This window comes from Aspergillus aculeatinus (assembly GCF_003184765.1).
Source record: "Aspergillus aculeatinus CBS 121060 unplaced genomic scaffold BO66scaffold_45, whole genome shotgun sequence".
Lineage (NCBI taxonomy): Eukaryota > Fungi > Ascomycota > Eurotiomycetes > Eurotiales > Aspergillaceae > Aspergillus > Aspergillus aculeatinus.
This window is the reverse complement of record NW_020291514.1, coordinates 23,303-42,760: the sequence shown is the minus strand read 5'-3', so window position 1 is coordinate 42,760 and position 19,458 is coordinate 23,303. Positions and strand designations below refer to the sequence as shown.

The following is a 19,458-nucleotide window of genomic DNA, read 5'->3' as shown; positions in this document are numbered from 1 at the left end:
TTCCTCTTGCCATCGGTGTCAAGCGTCAATGCTTTTGCCTTTCGTCCAGATCCGGTTTCGGCAATTGCCCCCTCCATCTGTTTATCTCTCTCGCGCGATATCCGAAACCCCTCGAGATCAAGAGCAGAACGACAACTACATCTCATAGTGTAGAGGTGTGGTGAAATGACAGAAGTCATGAGCCACCATATCCTCTTGTCATGTCATCAAAGATCTCATTTCCGATCTCTTCACGTCCGGAAGCTTTCAACCTGGAGATATTAACTTTATGCTATCGTATACGTTCACATCGGCAGACAATGGCCATGCTCTAAGAATTCTGACTGACAGGAACATCTACCTCGTGGAGAGACAACGCTCGGGACAGTCTCGATCTCCAAGAGGAAGGGGAATAAGAAGGCTTTATGCCTCAAGTCCACCCCAAGCTTGCAGTCCGCTTGTTCTCTGACATTCAGAGTCACGCCACACGTCAACACGACACTCAATAGACCGAGCCAAACGTTCGCTGTTCTATCTCTATCGTCAATTCCCACCTCGAACTCTACGCTGACTATATATCACCTCATGATAAGGCTGTTCGCCGCCCATCACTCAGCCTAGAACCTTTTCCGCTGAGAAGGGTGAGACAGAACATAACGAGGGAAGAAGGACAATTGAGCGAACAACAATTCCACTCATGTCCAACCGCCCTATTCAACCCGAGGACTCATTAAGTTCGATGAAAGCAGCTGCGCAAGGCCAACTAGGAGATCCAGTCTGGCACGGTTGGCTACTACCTCGGTCTCCATCAGCTGTTCATGATGAGGAACGGATTCGTGGAAACTATAGAGCTTATGATCGACAGCACAACTGCCAGATATCTAATACGTATGAGGAACCAACCAATTCTGTTTCGAGGGTTGGTTCTGAGATAAATATCCTGGGATTCGTGCACAAGACAGACCTCTTTAAGAAGCTTACGGCGTATTTTCCGCGGCTACAACTCACAAGGCATGGCTCTTCACTCCGCACAGTACCCAGAGACAATCTTAAATCGCCCCTTCGAAGACTTGTTTGCTTATGAAGTGCCATTGATCAACCTCGCCTCATCAACACTGCTTGACAACCATCCAGCACTCGCTCCAACACACCTGCTGATCACCAATCAGTCATTGTGGGAGACCGAAGGGCTCATCGTTGATGGACCGAGGCTTATCTCTATGGTGTAGCTGGGCTCGTGGTCTGTACCTGGATCATGGTTCATTATGTCCACAAAACCATTCTCTACTCGATTACCGCGTGCTTGTGTTCCTAGTTATTGGACGCATATAGAACGTGCATATGCTATCGTCGTGCCATTGTGTGTTAGGTAGGTTCGATACGTGGTGGGGACTTGCTATATGTTGATACTAACCTTGTCTCGTGGGAAGCGATCAAATCCAAGGCGAGTTGACATACTTTGCATTCGCCTAGTCGAGACAACCGAGCGGAAGTATAGATCGCAGAATATATCCGCGGCAGGGCTACCAGGGTACGTATCGTAGATTAGTCTCGCGCATCGAGCTCATGGATATTCCACAAACATCTCGCCTAACTGCGAGATAGATGCAGTAGAAGAGGGGGAAAAAAATTAAAAAATAAAAAACCTTACATCAAATCATCAAGTGCTCCACGGGACATTGGCCTCAAGAAGGCAGTTCGGCAAAAAAAGAGAAAAAGAAAAAGGATAACCTCGCCCGATACGAGGCTCGAACTCGTAACCTTGAGATCACTATTATGACTCCCAAACGGGAGAGGTCATAAAAGTCTCACGCGCTGACCAATTGTGCCAACCGGGCCCGGTTGGAGAAAACGCCGCTCAACAGAGAATATATGGTAGACCCAGCGCGGGGTGGCAAAAGAACACGAAGCCCAACGGGTCAAAAAGGAACTTGCGCCCCGTGTGAGGCTCGAACTCACAACCTTGAGATTAAAAGTCTCACGCGCTGACCAATTGTGCCAACGGGGCGTTGGTTGAAAGACATACCAAGTACTAGGCAATATATCATACAAACATGGCTGGTGGTGATTCGAACTGGCGCATCTATGCACTCACGGCGCCTTGGAGAATCGAATACCCTTGCACCAGACCTCTTTCCTTCCTGCCCCTCTCTCTTCTATTATACTTACTTATCTCCTACTTCTTCTTGCGATTTACTAAAAGCATGATAATGCCAATATTTTGAAAAGGACAGACACGCTGCACAGTATCACCAATATACGGTAGGCAGCACTGCAGCCCGGCCGACCAGACCCCCTTTCGCCAGACACATTAGTCACCCATTCCGGGCCCAGCCGAAAGAAATTCGCATAGAACCTCGCTACATCGAATCTGATATGGACATAAGGAGGAGGGGTATCAACTTGGGGCGGAACGATAGGTGGCCGATTATGATATAAGAATACCCACAAGAGGCTATCAAATGATGGCAACTCGTTTAATTTTCCATACAGCAGCAGTACGAACACAATTATTCAAGCGGGCATTTCTGTTCTATGCTTCCCACCCATTCCAACTCGATTCCTTCGGTAGAGCATGCTTGTTTTCTTTCTTTCTTTTTTTCTTTCTTTTTTCTTTTCTTTCCCGTCACTGTTACATCAAGAAATCTCCAACCGGGAGGTGCCTACGTATCCGCGAATATCTACAAGAACATATCCTGTAGTGCGTACAAGCAAGGAAAAAGCAAAGCAAAAAGAAAAAGCGCCCGATGCGAGGGTCGAACTCGCAACCTTCCGATTAAAAGTCGGACGCTCTGACCATTGAGCTAACCGGGCAATTTGTAATCAGTTTTCACAAAAAGACCTATACAGCCTGGGTCAAGGTCGCCAGAGCGCTATCCTGCAGGCGAGCCGATATCCAACGTTTCTGCAGCGACAAGATAAGACCTGAAGAACAATTGGGGAAAGACGTCTGGTAGATTTGGAAAATATCATCCAATTGGCTATGTAGATGAATTTTTTAATACCAAAATCATTCTCACATCATATATTCGGCTTCATCACGCCCACCCAAAACAGAACAGAAAATCGACAAAGCACATAGCCGATATGGTCAGGCAGCCCCATACATCAAATGAAATCAGTTCGAGACAACAGCTGGCTAGAACGGAAGAGTGAAAGAAAAGGACAACCAAAATGGAAACGAACAGATCTAAGAGAGAAAAAGGGTATTGGGCTCGCCAAGCACAAGAAACACAGAATCAGCGCTTTTGCTTTTCTTCGGTCCTTCACCAGAAAACACTTTTGTTCATCCATTACATGTCGTCATCAGTCTCGGTCCCAATGCTCAAGTCGTCGTCGGACACATCCTCATCGTCATCTGCCTCACTGTCGTCCTCGTCATCCTCGTCATTATCCAACCCCGGAATACCCCGCCACTCGACGTAGTCACCCTCCAGCCAGCGGCGACTGCGAGGGAGTTGGTATGGATCGAAGGGGAAGTAAGAGTCCGCTTGATAACCGATGTCATCTCCTGCGCGGATCTCACGCTCCACTTGGTGGAAGCGCGGGTCCGCCAATGCAGACAAACTGCGATAGGTCGAAATCCGAACGCGCTTGTTTGTCTCCAGAATGCTGTACACATACATTAGATTGAAGTGTTGAGACATCCGGGCGAACTGTGTCACGATTGCCGGCGAGCACACTTTGAGCGGGTTGAGCTTTGAGTAGATGGTTTGACGAAGCACCTCCTTGACCGAGGGCGGGAATAGGATGTCTTCCGGTTCCAGTTCTTCAACTTGCTCTGGCGTGTCGCCTTCAACTGCCGCCGTGGTCAGGTCCCGCCAGCGGAAACAGAAAATATAGAGCAATGCCTGGGATATCGAGTAGAAGAGGCCGTATCGTCGGGGGTCGGGTCCCCGGCACGTGTCCTCGAATTCGTTACGGAAGCTGGTCAATTCCGCACCCAGCAGGTCGAACACATCTCGCGCCATCTCGCCAGAGATATGGGCGCCACGCGCGACAAGACTAGCCAGATAGGCGACAGCTGATTGCCGCAAGATGGCCGGTTGCCTCCGGTTGGTCATAGTGTGAATACAGGTGGAAGCGAAGCGTTCCGCGAGTTCGGGAGATGTTTGGGAATAGTGGAACAGGAGGAACTGAGTGTGGCGGGAGCGGTGGTTGGGAAGAATAATGGTTTGAAAGTGGCTCAACAAGAGCTCGAGGGCGTTCTCCTTATCCTGAAGGGAGCCGGATGCGAACGCCGGTGCGTAGTATTCGAATAACAAATCGATCATGCCGTCCAGCTTAAGGATGTTGTCGCGAACGGTCTTGATACGCTGAGAGTCGTCGTCTACAGACTCATCGCTCAGGACGGAAGCGTCGTCATCGTCCTCGTCCTCGTCCTCGTCGGCCATGATAGCCTCTGGCGAGACGCCGCGCAAAACGTCTTCGCCTATTTCGTCCTCGATTTCTTCCATATCAACCTGGATCTGAACGTCAATCTTGACGACTTTCTCTGTGATCAGAGCTAGAATGTCTGCTTGCAGCTCCGGTGTATAGCTGCTGATCTTGAGCAAGTTGCTCGTGTAGGCAATATTGGCCTTGGCAGAATCCGTATCGAAGGGGAAATGCACGGACAAGATTGGAGATAGCGATCCACTGCCAGACGGGATTAACTGCATGACATAGCGTAGGGCCATATGGACTCGCATGTAGATCTCCGACGCTGGCACGGGGACGTAACCCGGCACCTTGCCAGTGTCCTTGGGAAGCTCGCCCATGTAATTAACCAGCATCTTGAGCACTGGTCCCAGATAAATGCCCTGGGCGGCAGCAAGATTACCAAGGAAGCGTATATACAGCTTGATATAGGACTCGTCGCGGCCGAGCCACACACTATTCAGCACAGCCTGGACTAGCCCGTTGCAACTGCGATCTAGCGCAGCAACATTTGACGAAAGACCCATCAGATGATATCTCAAGGATGTGGGTGTAGGTACATCAGATAGAAGAATGTGGTCCTCATCCGGGCGCCGAGGGTCCACCGAGAAGAGCTCCTTGATCCGGTCATACGCCTCACTGTCGGTGCCAGAAACATGCCGTTGGATGGCCCGGCGCACCTCCTCTCGGACCACCGAGGCACTCTTTTCTGGTTTCAACTCCCGCCCAGGCGCCCTCTCATAGTATGGAAGTTCGCGCATCTCCACCTCCGGTTCAAACTTGACCCTAGCTCGCTTGCGAGGACTGGGGTTAAATTCGGTCTCGGAGGTCAGCGACGAAGAGGGTGACAGAGAGAGATCGTCGTCTTCCATCCTGCGCTTTATGCCGATCACTGAGTTCTCTCGTTTGGGTGTTTTCAGAATGGGCACGGGGGACGCTTTGGCTAGCATCTTAGAAGGATTGGTCAACGGCCTGCGCGAGGCGGTGGCAATGGATCCGACCATGACCGAGCTGATATTTCTATGGAAGGATGAACGCAAGGGTATTGGAGCAGTAACCGGATTCCATTCAGGACGAATGAAAGAAGGGTTCAGCGTGGGGGAGATGACAGACGAGAGCTGTCGACAGGTCAGACGGTGGATGGTAAACGCGATGCACACGACACGGCTGAGGCAAGTCGCTCAGTGAGCCTCGGACGTTGCTACAGGGGATGGACACAGTAAATGATCAAGGAAATAAGCACCTTGATCTATCCATTAAAAGACACACACAGCGCCAGGACAAGGGGACAACGTGGGAGACGGGCGCAGGTAGACTTCAACAGAGGGGAGAACGGCTGGCAGAGGAGAGGTAAGATAGGAATTTGAACGCAAGGCGGAGAAGACGTAGAAGAAACACAGCATGAAATTTTTTGGGTGTGGGGCGGGTGTGGAGCCTGAGGCCGCTACCCCGTGACTAGCGCGTGACCCTCGCGCCTGAGGCCTTGCCTACTTGGGACTTTGGGGCATGTGTATGTTTCCGGTTGGAATCTGTCTCTTCGCTCCACTTTCGGCCTCAACCTGATCTACATCTCGACGCTTTCTGCACATAATATGAGAACTTATTGCATTGGGAAAGGCAAGTATTCACTAGCAAAAAGCAAACCACTATTGCCGGAAATAAGCAAAGATAGAAACCATGGTCACATTCAGTGACTAGCACAGATTAACATCTCTATCAGACAGATATGTAATGTTTTCACATAACAGCCACAATACACAACAGACCAAGGAGAAACAAACATGGGACACAGACAATCACAATCCTCCCGTGGTATATAGCGGATGAAGGTTCAAAATGGCAAATATAGGACAAGACATTAAAAGAGTGAATACGAGTGGGTCATGACACAGGCTAGCACCTGATTAAAAGAAAGGGATAATCCAGTACCCAGAAGAAAAATGCCATCTCACTGGACAGTGGCCATCGGGAAACGTGAAGGAATGGAAAGGAGCGCCAGCTGCTTAGAGCCAGGTGCCAGAGGCAATTGGTCCTAGCCGATCATCGAACACGCTCCCATAGAAGTCTTCAATCTCAACCAGATACTCATCAACAGTGAACTTCCTCAACCCTTTGTCTCGCAATATCAGTTCTTCCTCATCGAGCACGCGCGTACCACCGAACTCCTCGACGACCTCGTTCACCTGCTCAAGTTCTTTGCTGAAAGGGTGAGGTTCCATGTGATAAGCCTCAGAACCTTGACGAACAGCGGAGGTGCTGCGTGTCGAGTTCAAGGGAGGAGGTGACAGTCGAGACACAGATCGTTTGCGGGCTAGCTCTTGATGCGAGCGCTTCGTGTGAGACAGGGCGCGCTTGGGTACTAAGGGTGCCTCCGCTGAAGACGCAGTGGATGTTGAGGAACGAGGGGTAGTGTGGCTGCTAACAGTCGCTGAGCGCTTGGGAAAGTAAGTGGGTAGAGGGGCGGGATCGGCATCAACGGGGGATTCGCCCGGCGTTGTGACAGGCGATCCAAAGCTTCGCTGTGTAAAGGAGACATCTGAATCATCGGGCCACTGAATTGAAGATGTTGAAGAGGAGGACGCAGAATGAAGGTCCGGAGCATTGTAGGCCAGCATGTTTGTGGTCGACAATAACTCAACGGGCGCAGAGATCTTTCCTCGGTTTATAGTGCCTGCACTGAACTTAGAATGTCCCTCACGGTAAGGCATCGGCGCGGAAACCTCAGGGCGCTTGCTGCGCTTCGTAAAGGCCCTGGTGAGAGTCGACATGGTGGTGGTACTCGGGATCTATACGAACGACAGACGGATGATCAATCGGTGCTGATAAGGGCCGATCTGTTCGACTGGATCAGTCGGCCTATTTGTTTGTGTGTCGTTCGCTTCTTCTGGTAAGAAGATATGGATTTTGCCGTGGACGTTGTCTCCTATTTTTAGACGCTTCTCTTCAAATACTCAATTCGTTTGCAAAAGTGCCAGTCGCCTTGCGTGGAATAGACCGAGAATGTGTAGTGGATGATCGCGGGGTGGCGGAGACCAAGAAGGAATGGAAGATCGATTGCCGGAATGTCCGTTATCAGATACGACTGAAGCGCTCTTGAGATTCCGAAAGAGATCGAATCAGTAGACGTTTCCTATCGAAAGGTTTTGTCTATTTCTTCCAGAATAATTCGTGCACAGCAGAAAGGAAGAAAACAGTTGGTCGGAAGGCAGGATATTCGGAAAGGATGGACTGCACGAGTCAAGGGGGAGCCGACGACTTCAACGCAGCAGCAGCACCGAGATGTGAGAAGGTCCGGGCGGACTACCAGGACGCGCCACGGAAGAGAATAGAATTAAAAAGCCTTTCGAGGTATGAAGGCAGGAAAGGAGGGAAAGGAAAGGAAGGGGATCCAGGATTCTCCGATCGAGGATGTAAGAATCGAAGTACGAGAAAGGAACGGCAAATAACCCCCAAGGAGGAATGGAGGAGGAAAGAAAGAGGGGAAAGAGGAGGAAAAAGAAGAGGCCCGGGGAGGAAGGGAAGAAAAGGGCAGACGAGGGACGGGACCGAAGGAGGAAAGCAAAGGAAAGAGGCAACAGTCACAGTCGAGTCACTAGTCAACTAGTAACGTTATTGGGGAGGGGGGATGATCTCTCTTTGCTCTCTTTTTTTTTCCTCTCCTCTTTTTGCTCTACTCCATAAATCGTACCGTACTATCCTCCTCTCTGGTGTCTCTCTCAGCGCTTCTAATCTCCACTTGATCTCGCAGAACAAAAAGTCTGGGCTGTTCGGGAGGTCAAATTGGTGGGTTGTTCCGTGGATAATCAAGCCCTGCGCCAAACCTCCGGCCCAGTAAGGTTCAATTGCTTGCTTGCAATGCCCTTTGTTCACCTGTGGTTCGGCTTAGAATTGGCGCTGGTTTAGGCCCAGAATGGGGAACAATGGACCTTCCAGAAAGAAAGAGAATTCGCCTCTCCAGCCGTTCGTGCCTCTCTTGGTGAAAAAAGTCGATCAAAGAGTCTGGTTCGGTCGAACCACCGGTTCGTCGCTGGGGTAGATATTTGATCGAACCAGCAACACAGCATAGGGAAAGCCCAAGAATTGGGATCTTGCGAGGGGACTGACTGACTGCATCATTCTTGCCCAAATAGTACGTTGCGCTCAGCACTCACCTCTTTTTTTACTTTGTTCCGGTGCTCCGACGGGCAGCGCAGGCAAGTCAGGCGCGGCTAGTCGTGCGCTGCGATTTGCTGCATAGATCGAATAGTCTCGACCTCCAGGAGCGTTCAAGATTCCACAGTACCAAATCGGCCACGGCAAAGGTGCTACGTACGGTGGCCAATGATACATGAGGCGTCGAAGGTGGGGTACACTGGACTTATCCAGCATGACATGGAGACCATAACTATAGTCAGTCTACAATGTAAGCTATGGGTTTCTACGAGCCATGCTTATGCTCCCCAGCACGAACTCAAGGACCTAAGGGATAAAGACCCTGGGGAACCCTAGATGCCACGACCAGCTCAGCTCAGCTAAAAGCTCGAGCTAACCTAGAGATCCCAACGGTAGGGGGGATTGAGGGATCAACGGAATTTCATGGACACATGGACAAAGAACAAATAAATCTCATGGAACGGTAAAAGTTCCGTGTTGTAGTCGTCTGGGACGATGGTGATTCGAAGAGATAGTCGGAATCATCTAAACCCAAGCGGGCGTGGTCAAACACGGGACTGCACTGCACTGCAGCGACGATGGCCAGCCCACTCGGGTTCTGGGCCAAGAAAGGCAAGGTGGCGCGGCCCTGGCGGGCCTCCTGGAAACCGCCATGTGCCCTGAGCGGTGGGGATGAAACAAACTGCCGTCTCACCTGCTCGGACTCTGTGACGGATGCTCATATCCGCATGACGTTGCTTGTTTTCCCCCTTCCGCATGCAGTTCACATCATTGGTTCTGGTTCTGGCTACTATTAGCCTTTTCAGCTACTCATGCTTGTTGTTCCACAGCTCATGTTGTCGGCCGGGGTCGACCCCTGACCGAATATATGGTGTAATTTAGAAGATGTACCGCATGAGGAGAGGATCAGGATCTGTTCGCGCTTGCGGGCAGGGCAGTGGGCAAGTCTGAGATTTTCAGCGTCCCCACTCCCGGGTCAACTTAATTACAATTAGATTGGCTCTCAGTTGACCTGTGCTTTTTTAGTGCGGATTTCTTTTTTTTCCCACCACGTCTCTTCACGATGATACATCCGGTGGCTCGGATTCCCTGCATCAGATTCCCTGTCTCAGTAGAGCTGTGTTTTTGTTGTGAGGTGGTAGTGGTGATCTGTCACTTGTTCAGGTGCGTCACCGGACGGAGGTGATCATCAATTGCCTTCATTCATTCCTTACATCACCGGCGATAGTACTCCGTATTCCGTACTCTCCGACCTTTCCGTAACTACAGTACCTCATGTAATGTACTCCGTACCACCGAGTGCAAGACACAGGTCCGGTACTCCGTACGTAGGACTTTGTCAAACTTTGCTGAATGGAATCCGAGGATGAGCCAGGCCAGACACACCATGTGATTGGTATTGCACTCAACCTGAGGCATCAGGCAATGTCTGTTCTCGGTAAACCAAACGGCCGATCATTGCCAGGCCGGGCGATCCCCCGTCCGCGCTTAAGTTACCTACGAGTAGTATTTATCATCGATTCCAGTTTCATCCTCTGAATGGGTATCGTGACGTTTTCATTGCAGGTCAATAAGGACTAAGAAAAGAAAAAGACAACAAAAGAAGCACAACAAAACTATCTAGATATCTTCGTAAATTTTGGGGGTTCGAAATTGTCTCGATTGTCGTCATCACGTGCTTTCGCTTGGCCTTAATCCTCATCCATCGACTCCCAGCCATCGCCGCCGTGCCCACCGCCAACCTCCTGTCCAGCATCATCGTCCGACTCATCCTGATCGGGCTGCATGCCCACCATGCGCTCCTTGACCTCGCCTTCCAGAGACGGCATGCGCGACACGAATGCGCGACGCACCGCCCCGTTGGTGGAGGTATCCCAAATCTGGACCACGCCCTTGCTGCCGGCCACGGCCAGGCGGAAGCTCACGTCGGCATCCGGTGCAAAGCTCGTCGAGAAGACCTTGCCCACCTCCAACTTGCGCGAGACGACCATGCTGGGCTTGTTGTTCTCAACATTCCAGAGCTTCACCTGCTTGTCCGTCGATCCCGTGACCAGAAAGCCGGGGATAGCTGGGTTGACATCGAAGGCCGACACGGAGGAGTCGTGCGCCTGCAGCGACCACACGGGCTTCGACTCCTTGGGGGTCGCGGGGATGTTGCGCACGTCGTAGCGGTATACCATACCGCCATCGGTCGTCACGTAGAAGTAGTTGGGGTCATGAGGGTCCCAACGCACGTTCTCGACATCCGTATCCACGCCCCAGCGAGCCTTGGAGTCGGGCGCGCGCATGTCCGCGGCCACCACGGTCCGATCGTAACTACCAGTCAACAGGATCGTAGATTCGGTGGGGTGCCAGTTCAACGAGCAGACTTTGTCGGTGTGGTGAGAGTAGGACTTGGCGCACTTGGTGGTCTGCAGGTCCCACAACTTGACTGTCCGGTCCGCCGAGCCGGAGGCCAGCAGGTTGCGGTGCTGCCGGTTGGCAGCCAATGCCAGCACGGCGTCAATGTGGTACTCGTCGTTGGCCTTGGGTTTCTTCTTCTTCGACTTCTTGCCCTCCGCATCGGCACCACCCTGGCCGAGGATGGCGTTGGGATACATGCAGTCGACGATGTCGAGATCCCAGATCTCGATGTCCGGCTCCATCGTTCCAACTGCGACGAAGTTTCCCGTGGTTCGGCCCTCAGCGGCCTTGCCAACGGGGATATCCAGCCACTCCACGGCCAGAGGAATGGCAGGCAGCATGATGTCGTGGTGTACGTAGAGATTGTCGGCGGCGTCCTCGTAGACGTAGACCTCGAGATGGGCGACCTCATCCTCCACCTTACCAGCCAGAATCAGGTTATCCTTCGGCATGATCTGCAACTCCTCTCTTTCCTCATCCTCCTCCTCCGGCGGCATAACCAGGTACGGGTCCTCCTCGTTCGGTTGGTGATACGCCAGCGACTTGACATTGCCGAACATGGTGAACTTCTCGCCATCCTCATCGACCTCGTCGCTGTCGTAGTGGTCGAGATCGTACTCTTTCAGGTCGTCATCACTGCAATGAACCCGAAACATTAGATCTTCTCTCTCTCGGCCGCAATCTCCATAATACAAACAAACGACGGAGGATCTAATATCGACTTACTCGGTAGCAGTTTTCTTCTCCGCATCAGCCGCGGGCTTCTCATCGTCCTCCATAGCATCGTCGCCGCCATCCTTCTGATCCTCCTCCATGGCCTCATCCTCCTGCGCAGCCTTCAGGTCACCCTGCGCTTCTTCGAGCTGCATCTTCGCCAGCTTCGATATGCGATCCATTTCCTCCTCGTTGATTTCATATTTCGTAGGGAACTGGGCTGCGACACCTTGTCGCACCCACGCCGCCGTGGTGATCATAGACGACATATTGAATGTGAGCCGTCACCTTCTTTTGTCGTTTGGAACAAAAGTGGTAAAAAAAATAGCGATAGTGAAAGAGAACGAGAAAAAAAAAGAGTAGCGGCAGAAATCGATAAGAAATTCTCCGCGCGTAACCCCCCAACACAGGCGAAAACTTCTTGCGAAAACCTTCAAGTCCTTGTCTAGGGTCAAAACCAGCAAGACGAACCTGCAACTCTGCCTCTTGACGGAGGTCTATATATGAAGTAAAACAAGAAACGAAGTAAATCACCTGGAAAGACAATCTAGGGAAAAAAAACAAATGCGATGAACCAACTTCCCAATCCAAGTTTTTTTTTTTTTCTCTCTGCTTGATTCCCCCGCCCGGCAGAATCCCCCTCCCTCCCCAATGTCCCATATTCACCGCCTGGCTATCAAATCCCGGCCGGCTCCCGCTGGAAGTCGGAGTGGCTGCAACTTAAGTACGAGTAACTAAAGAATCGTTGCGCAATTGTCAGGTGCTCAAGTCCTACTTCCAACTACGATCAATTACCCAGCAGTAAAGTTCGCCGAAGAACAATACCAACAAAATGCATTCCCACCTTCACACCCCCTACAACATCAGTATGGTTCCCCCAACACTCCCCGCCGCAAACAATGAACACCCCCCCCCCCCCCATTTCTCAAGCCTCCAAGCCCTAACGTACGTGAACACAAACAGACTGCGAGGAAATCATGACCGCATTGGACGAATGCCACGCTCAAGGGTTCCTGCACAAGGCGCTGGGCAACTGCAACGACATCAAGCGCGAGGTCAACAAGTGCCTCTCGGAGCAACGCTATGCGCGCGCAAAGCAGAACCGCGATCAGGCGCGCGAGAACCGTCGACGGATTGAGAAGATCTGGGCGGACGAGAAGGTGTTTGAGGGGGTTCCTGCTGCTGCTGCTGCTGAGGGGAAATAAAAGCTCTCGGGGAGATGAGATTGAAAAGTATGGCATGATCTTGTTTTATATTGTGCTGGCTGGCGATTTTTCATGGTTGGCGTGTAGGAATCTGTACTGTACTCTACTCACTCACACACACACACTCACACACACATTGCATCTGGGATTGGCGTTGGGGAAGGAGGATTACCATTTTTGTTCTACTTTTTTTTTTTCCCATATGTTGTTTTGTGGTTACTGAGAGCTAACGTCTCTCGATTCCGGGTTGGCAAGATATCTCGAAAGGCATCTTTATCTTCCAATATGAAGATATGAAAGATTGGATATACAGCTCACTGCTCATACATATATGGACACGTTTTTTTCTCTTCCATCCCAGCCGAACGCCATACTTAGAAATAGCAACAGAAAAACCAAGAAGAAAAGCGCAACCCGGGTTAAAAAAAAGCAGATTATTCCTCCATGGCATCGCCCGCAGCCGGAGCCGCAGCAACGGACTCGCCAGCTTCATTGCCATCCTCCTGTTTAGCACCCTTGTTGTGATGACGACGTCTGCGCTTCGCCTTGGGCGCAGCAGCATCACCATCGACTCCTTCCTCCGCCGCAACGCCCCCCTCGGCCCCATCAGCGTCAGCGTCCTTCCGCTTGGGCCGAGGCGGCGCCGCCGCCGTCGCACCACCCTCGGCAGTCCGTTTCTTCGGCTTCTTCATACTCAACGGATTGGGCCCCTTGGCTTTCTTCATCCCCGGCTTCTTGCTGCTGCTACTGCTGTTCTTGGTATCTCCCGAGGCCGCCGCCGCCGCCTTAGCCTCGGCCTTCTTCCGCGCCTCCTCAGTCAATCCCGCCCGGAACTTCCCTTGCTCGACGCCGTCGCGGATATCCTCCGAGGGGCCGCTCATGGGCTCCAGAACCATGACCGAGCGCTTGACATACACGATCGGCACGCCGGGGATGGCGCGCGCGCCCTGGCGCAGCTCCCGGGACTTCTGGATCGCGGTCTCGGCCTCGCGGTCCGTGCCGCGCTTGCGCTTCTTGCCCGCCGCGATCGCCGCCCGCTCCTTCTCCTTCTCCGCCGCGGCCGGCGCGTCCGCCGTCGCGAGAATGTAGTGCTCCTTGTTCTTCTTCACCGCCGTGGTCGGCGACAGCAGCGACAGGAGACACTCGACCTCGTCGATCGGGGTCGAGTCCTCGTTGTGCGAGCAGTGCCGGAGGGGCACTTCCGTCGGCGGGGGCAGGAAATGGGGACGCATCGGGTTGTTGGTGCGGGGGTGGAGGGGTTGGTTGGCCATGATAGCGGCGAGGGAGCATTTCGTGAGGACTTTGATGATGAGGGGCGGTAAATCAGTAAAACAGAATCAATCATGCAACCACATACATCATGTGTTATTTGGGTTTCATTCGGAGGGGGGGGGGCTTCAGGCTAAGAACTTACGCGGCTTCACCTTCCCTTGCACGGTGCGCTCCAGCGCCGGGATCAACTCCATCTTGAAACTGTGCACTGCGCGCAGGAAATTCGAATCCACTGAGCCAAAAACAATTTGTTAGATGTCGGGTTCTTTCAATGGGCGGAGCCGATCTTATCAGCGTCCCTCGGGGTGAATCGTTGCAACTTACCCAGAACTTGGTACGGTTCACGGAATCCGAATGTGAGCTCATACTGGTGCATCAGCTTCCGGTACTTCTTGGAGCGTTTGGCCCTCATCGTGATGGTGGTGAATTGGCCGGATAAGGTGGGATCGATTCAGTTCAAAAGACGACGATGTTTCGGCTTGCTTCGATGATGTCTGAAACTTTTTTTCTGCCGGTGATTCTGCCGGGCGGAGAGTGCTAGGGGGGTGCGGTCTGTGCTTCGCTTACTAGCCGCAGTCAGGTACTCGTTTAGATAGAGACTGGACATCTCAACATAAAGGTTCAGTTCTTGAACTCTGCACTTATCCACTACATTTGTTTTCCTTCATTCAGTGTGAAGGTGGCATATCCTAGGTAAGAGCCAGGGTTTTGTTTGGAGTCGTTTCCGCAGACTACAGGCTGTTCCTGCATCTACAATCTTGCCGGCCAAAGTATGAGATGAAAACATAGATTAGAAGTTGTATGGTCTAGCAATCAAATCTGTAAGCAAAATGCCTAAGTTGGCAGACAGCGACGACTACTCCACATCCCCTTCAAAATAAAACACAAGTGGTATCAATGCCCATCGCCATGCAATATATACACCATACCTTCGCCATTCGACCATCTACACACACCCACTGAACGCCAAGGGCTGCCGTGACGCAGCTGAGCGCCGTTCTGCCCTGTCGACAGTACGCCGACTGCCCAGGCGGCGTAGTCACGCACGACAACACAGTATGAGACCCGAGATATTAGCCACGCATGTCGTAGTCGACATTCAGGTGGATCCTTGTATGCAAGTTATATCAATGCTTGAAATCAGACTCAATGCTCTCTCCTCCTGCACGCACCAACCACGACGCTGATATCGTCCATTTTCCCTGCACCGCGGGTCAGCATCCCTTTCTGCACCGAGACAGCGAGACCGGGAAAAGCTAAGCACACTTACCACCTTGAATGGCCAGACCCTCGTCGATTGCCTTCTCCATATATGGACTCTCCGCGAAGGGATCCTGCGCAATCTCCAACGTAGCCCGCAGCAATTCCCTAGCGACATAGACCATCTGCTCGTGGGCCAGCACCTCCGGCGGCGCCCACTCGATTTCCTTGTTGTCATAGCGCCCTTGGTGCCACTTGTCGAGGCTCTCAAGAACGACCGTCAGGATCTCATGCTCCCAGAGATTGTCCACGACGCCATCCGAGACCGCGAGCACGATGTCGCCCTCCTGCACGTCGATCTTGCTGAGCACCGCGTCCTTCTTCGGCGTGTCGACGCTGTTCGTGCCCAGCTGCATCGGACAGTCAAACCAGTGCCATTGCTCCTGGGTGCGGAAGAGCATCGTTTTATCGCGGGGCCGGATGACATAGATCTTACAGTCGCCGAGACAGGTCACATACAGCAGCGGGTTCGTGTTCCCTGCATGATCGCGCGTGCAATGTAACAGGGCGGTGACTGAAGTGGTCGTGCCCAGCCATTGGCCCGGGGAGCTGGTCGCTTGGATGGTTTCCTCGTAGGCCCGTTGCAGGTAGCCGATGGGGTCGAGTTGCGTACTCGTGTTGGAAACGCGCTCAACCTCCAGCGCCCAGAAGTGAAGGAGCAGTCTGGCCCAGAGACTGTATGGAGATCAAGCAAAAGAGAACGTGGTCAGCAATGAGCTTGGATGGAACAAGAAGACAACAAGCTTCCTCTCTAAACCCTTGATGTAGGTAGTCTACAGGGTCCAAGGGGAAATGGGGGGTGGGATTGACAATTTGGGGAACAAGGTTCGGAGATAACCAAAAAAGAAAAAAAGAAAAAGAAAAACACCTACGCTGCATGGCCCTGGGGCTTGGTTGCCCACGCTCCTACCCCATCATTAACAGCCAGATAATTGTCGGCGACTAGAACGGCATCGTCCCCATTGTTCAAGCCCCGGACTAGATCACCCCGAACGGATAATCTCTTATCCTGACTGAGGTAGTGGGTGGTCAGGGGGTCGGAAAAGGAAGATGACGGGGGAGAGAGGAACGGTGGGGGGAACGGCCGCGGCGCGCGTTTGGCGCAAAGGGCATAGCCCGTCTGGAAGCAATACGGAGATTGCGAGATGGGGAAATGTGGGTTAAGATCTGGAACCGGCGTGGTGATGCCGTAGGATGGCCAAACGGCTCGATATCGCCGCACCGGCACTGCGGATGTTGGGGAGACCCTGCAGTGCGCGCTCCACAGTGGGCTGCGTCTAAAGGCTGACGAGGGAGATGAGGGGATGATGATGGAGGAGGAGGAAGAGGAGGAGGAAGAGGAGCACACAATCGAGCTAGCAAGCGACTTGGGCACCATGCCCGCTAATGATTAGAGGGAGTCTTTGATAGGTGTTACTGTCGTCGTCTCTCTACAACAACTAGAGAAGACCGACAGAGGAAAATTTTTTATTTTTGTTTCTTCTTTCCAGTTTTCTCTCGGACAGTCTGTCTGAAAGGAGACACCGCAGGGCAGGGTCGGGGCGGTTCCAGAATTTCCGAATTTCCCACTTGACTTGACTTGACTTACTCACCCTTGATCAGAGTCATAGTCAGTCAATAATTCACCAGTCAATCCGCTTGACTCAGCCGCCCCACCACCACCTGACTACTGTACTTGCTGTCTGAAGCCTCAGGCATTATTGACTTGGTCGAAAATGGAAAATCCCAAGTAGATAAAGTGATGATCAACATCAATGATCTGGGGATCATCCAATATCACCCCACTACCTAGTAGTCTGAATATGTATCTGAATTGAGCACATACGTACAGACGCTTCAGGCTGATGATATCGAGTTTTCTGCATAACATTATTTCCCCATGTCTGCTTTGCATTTTTCCTGTTGTGCACATGGGCTGCTCCTCCACTCATTAAATCATCACGTCATAAATCATCAATCGTGACCGTGCAGAACGCACAAAACAAAAACAAACGAAGGAAGAAACAGATTCTCAGAATCGAGCACTTGCTCAGGTTAGGTTCTTTAGCAGCCATTGGCCGCCCGCAGCTTGTCGATCTCGTTTGCGATGGTGGTCAGTGCACCTTTCATCTCAACTGCGAGATAGCAGAGGTCTTTATCGTCCCGGATGGTCGATACTGCCTCGAAGATGCTCCTGGCGAGGATGTTACACCGCGAACCGAGCTTCAAGTGTGGAAAGTTCCGGCGATTCTCTAATGTCATGACGGTCAAGTTCCATCCGGCACAAGGACAAACACGCTCGGGGTTCATGGTACAGGCCATCGCACAGCTGCAGGGTGATCTACAGGTACATCTTCTCTCGCGAGCATAATCGATCAGACCACGTCGCTCATCCGTACGTCGAATTTCACCGATAACTCTGCTTTCCAGTATGGCTAGTACTGCCTGACGGTGCCCGAGGATAGTCTCACGTTCCCACGCCGCTGAGTCTACCGATTTTTCTTCCACGAAACGCAGGCGTAGTTGCGGGACCTTGGTGCGAATTGCGTCCCTAGGGGCGAATGACAGATACTTCTCTGACCCAACAATGAGAACCTCTCTAGGGGGCATCTGATATGTGAGGCCCGGGCCGTCCCATTTCTGGCGGAACTCCGATTCTGGATTTGCCAGCAAGGCCAGGGTGGACCGACGGTATCCGACGAGGTCATCAAGCGAGAACCCAGTCGCCCTCAGCGTATTCACCGCTCGACGGACAAGCCCAGCTTGGTGTTGACGCAAGATGTCCTTGCTGAAAATCAGGCACACGGATGGACTGTCTAGGGATTCCTTACAGACCAGCAACATCTTCATTGTGCTATGCTGCTCGGGAAGCATAAAATCATCCTTGGTCGTGACGCGGGGGATCCCAAGGTGAAAGTAAGAGCATAGCTCGGCGTTCGCGATTTCCATGATCAGCTTGGCGTACAAGGAGTAATACAGAGTCTCCACAGCTCTGACCAGATCTTTGATACTGTTGGACGTCGCGAGCTCCTCTGCCTTCCGGATATGTGCTAACAGGCCTTCATTATCGTCCAACTGCCACCGAAACTGCACGTGTTAGCCATGTTCATCCCCAAAGGAATTGAGACGTCAGAGTGTCCTTCACGCACGTCAACGTTGTAGAAGTAGAACACTACGACGACAAATTTGGCAATGGCGTAGACTTTCTTGTAGACCTTCATCACACTTTCGATCCAGTCTGTAAGATCCTCATTACCAGATGGATCCATGTATCTAACCAAGCCATTGACCAGACTCCAGTCAGGAGACCCAATTGCGTAGGGAAGGGCGGGACGTTCGATCGGAACCATTTGCTGCGAGTCTAGGTCAACCCACGGGCTCAAAGCAGGGGATAATTCTAGAGAACGAGGACGCGCAATCACCTCGGTACAACTTACAGCTGATGCGTAGGATACCGCAGTACTGCCCGACGAGCGCAACCCCATCTCTTCCGCCAATCTTCTGTAGTTTTCCTCCCCGCTTGTCTGTAGCAAATCCCGAGAGTACTTATAGAAGCCATCCTGCTGGTCGCCGAACAGGGTCGAATCAACGGATTCCTGATAGGTATGACAGTGAGGATCGAGTTTCAGAAAGTGAGATTCATCATCATCACCACGCGGGAATAGTTTGCGCCTGGTCGATGCCCATAGTTGCGAAGCGGCTCTGTGGGCGCCCTTCATTTGAAGAGATAAGAGATCGATGTGACTTGATGTTCACTTGAGTGGTTGGTTCAAGAGTCACTTGAGTGATCGATGTGAAAGGGAAACAAATGATGGATGGACGCGATGTGACTGAGAAACAGTGCAAGTGATGAGAAAAGAAAGCGAAAGCCAGGTGAAAGAGACCCAAACCCGCTGTCACAGTACAGGGATGAGGTAAGGCGAAGTGAAAGTGAGCATACGGGGATGAAAGTGGTAGAAGCTAGCTAAGTACCAGACGTTGTGTTGACATCGCGTGTGAGCGATGGAACAGAGAAGGTACAGGCGAACAGCTCAGGTGTGCTTGCTACTTCATCACATTTAGACCACCATCGATC

At 52.0% G+C, this 19,458-nt stretch overlaps 6 protein-coding genes and 3 non-coding genes across 9 annotated transcripts; 2 read left to right on the top strand and 7 right to left on the bottom strand.

The window, feature by feature from the left end:
• Positions 1–1,712: 1,712 nt before the first annotated feature.
• On the bottom strand, positions 1,713–1,817 carry BO66DRAFT_t250. Its single transcript has one exon. It is a non-coding gene; the product is annotated as a tRNA-Lys (tRNA).
• A 96-nt stretch (positions 1,818–1,913) lies between these two features.
• On the bottom strand, positions 1,914–1,987 carry BO66DRAFT_t249. Its single transcript has one exon. It is a non-coding gene; the product is annotated as a tRNA-Lys (tRNA).
• BO66DRAFT_394054 (uncharacterized protein) lies at positions 1,981–2,695 on the top strand. Its single transcript, XM_025647897.1, has one exon. It carries the CDS (start codon positions 2,034–2,036, stop codon positions 2,202–2,204), a length of 171 nt encoding a protein of 56 aa, XP_025500835.1. The 5' UTR covers positions 1,981–2,033; the 3' UTR covers positions 2,205–2,695.
• A 25-nt stretch (positions 2,696–2,720) lies between these two features.
• BO66DRAFT_t248 lies at positions 2,721–2,793 on the bottom strand. The gene has a single exon. It is a non-coding gene; the product is annotated as a tRNA-Lys (tRNA).
• A 200-nt stretch (positions 2,794–2,993) lies between these two features.
• BO66DRAFT_394053 (rDNA-binding RNA polymerase I transcriptional factor) lies at positions 2,994–5,744 on the bottom strand. The gene has a single exon (XM_025647896.1). The coding sequence runs from the start codon at positions 5,400–5,402 to the stop codon at positions 3,273–3,275; it is 2,130 nt and encodes a 709-aa protein (XP_025500834.1). The 5' UTR covers positions 5,403–5,744; the 3' UTR covers positions 2,994–3,272.
• A 502-nt stretch (positions 5,745–6,246) lies between these two features.
• Positions 6,247–7,393, bottom strand: BO66DRAFT_161090 (uncharacterized protein). The gene has a single exon (XM_025642223.1). It carries the CDS (start codon positions 7,164–7,166, stop codon positions 6,402–6,404), a length of 765 nt encoding a protein of 254 aa, XP_025500833.1. The 5' UTR covers positions 7,167–7,393; the 3' UTR covers positions 6,247–6,401.
• A 2,690-nt stretch (positions 7,394–10,083) lies between these two features.
• BO66DRAFT_379969 (rRNA-processing protein PWP1) lies at positions 10,084–12,225 on the bottom strand. The gene is made up of 2 exons (XM_025645883.1): positions 11,680–12,225; positions 10,084–11,589 (listed from the first exon to the last, which is right to left on the bottom strand). The coding sequence occupies exons 1-2, from the start codon at positions 11,934–11,936 to the stop codon at positions 10,242–10,244; spliced, it is 1,605 nt and encodes a 534-aa protein (XP_025500832.1). The 5' UTR covers positions 11,937–12,225; the 3' UTR covers positions 10,084–10,241.
• A 177-nt stretch (positions 12,226–12,402) lies between these two features.
• Positions 12,403–13,259, top strand: BO66DRAFT_394050 (COX assembly mitochondrial protein). The gene is made up of 2 exons (XM_025647895.1): positions 12,403–12,533; positions 12,631–13,259. The coding sequence occupies exons 1-2, from the start codon at positions 12,500–12,502 to the stop codon at positions 12,870–12,872; spliced, it is 276 nt and encodes a 91-aa protein (XP_025500831.1). The 5' UTR covers positions 12,403–12,499; the 3' UTR covers positions 12,873–13,259.
• A 47-nt stretch (positions 13,260–13,306) lies between these two features.
• On the bottom strand, positions 13,307–19,102 carry BO66DRAFT_413817 (uncharacterized protein; the record flags this gene model as incomplete). Its single annotated transcript, XM_025649440.1, has 8 exons — positions 13,307–14,172; positions 14,287–14,376; positions 14,469–14,551; positions 15,411–16,079; positions 16,277–16,787; positions 17,507–18,458; positions 18,533–18,736; positions 18,821–19,102. 8 exons carry the CDS (start codon positions 19,100–19,102, stop codon positions 13,307–13,309), a joined length of 3,657 nt encoding a protein of 1,218 aa, XP_025500830.1.
• Between the last annotated feature and the right edge of the window lie 356 nt (positions 19,103–19,458).

Coding starts and splice junctions, on each gene's coding strand:
- BO66DRAFT_394054 (XM_025647897.1), top strand. CDS start 2,034: ATGGCTGGTGGTGATTCGAACTGGCGCATCTATGCACTCACGGCGCCT.
- BO66DRAFT_394053 (XM_025647896.1), bottom strand. CDS start 5,402: ATGGTCGGATCCATTGCCACCGCCTCGCGCAGGCCGTTGACCAATCCT.
- BO66DRAFT_161090 (XM_025642223.1), bottom strand. CDS start 7,166: ATGTCGACTCTCACCAGGGCCTTTACGAAGCGCAGCAAGCGCCCTGAG.
- BO66DRAFT_379969 (XM_025645883.1), bottom strand. CDS start 11,936: ATGTCGTCTATGATCACCACGGCGGCGTGGGTGCGACAAGGTGTCGCA. Junction 11,590..11,679: donor GAGAAGAAAACTGCTACCGA/GTAAGTCGATAT, acceptor GGTTCATTGCAG/TGATGACGACCTGAAAGAGT.
- BO66DRAFT_394050 (XM_025647895.1), top strand. CDS start 12,500: ATGCATTCCCACCTTCACACCCCCTACAACATCA. Junction 12,534..12,630: donor TCACACCCCCTACAACATCA/GTATGGTTCCCC, acceptor GAACACAAACAG/ACTGCGAGGAAATCATGACC.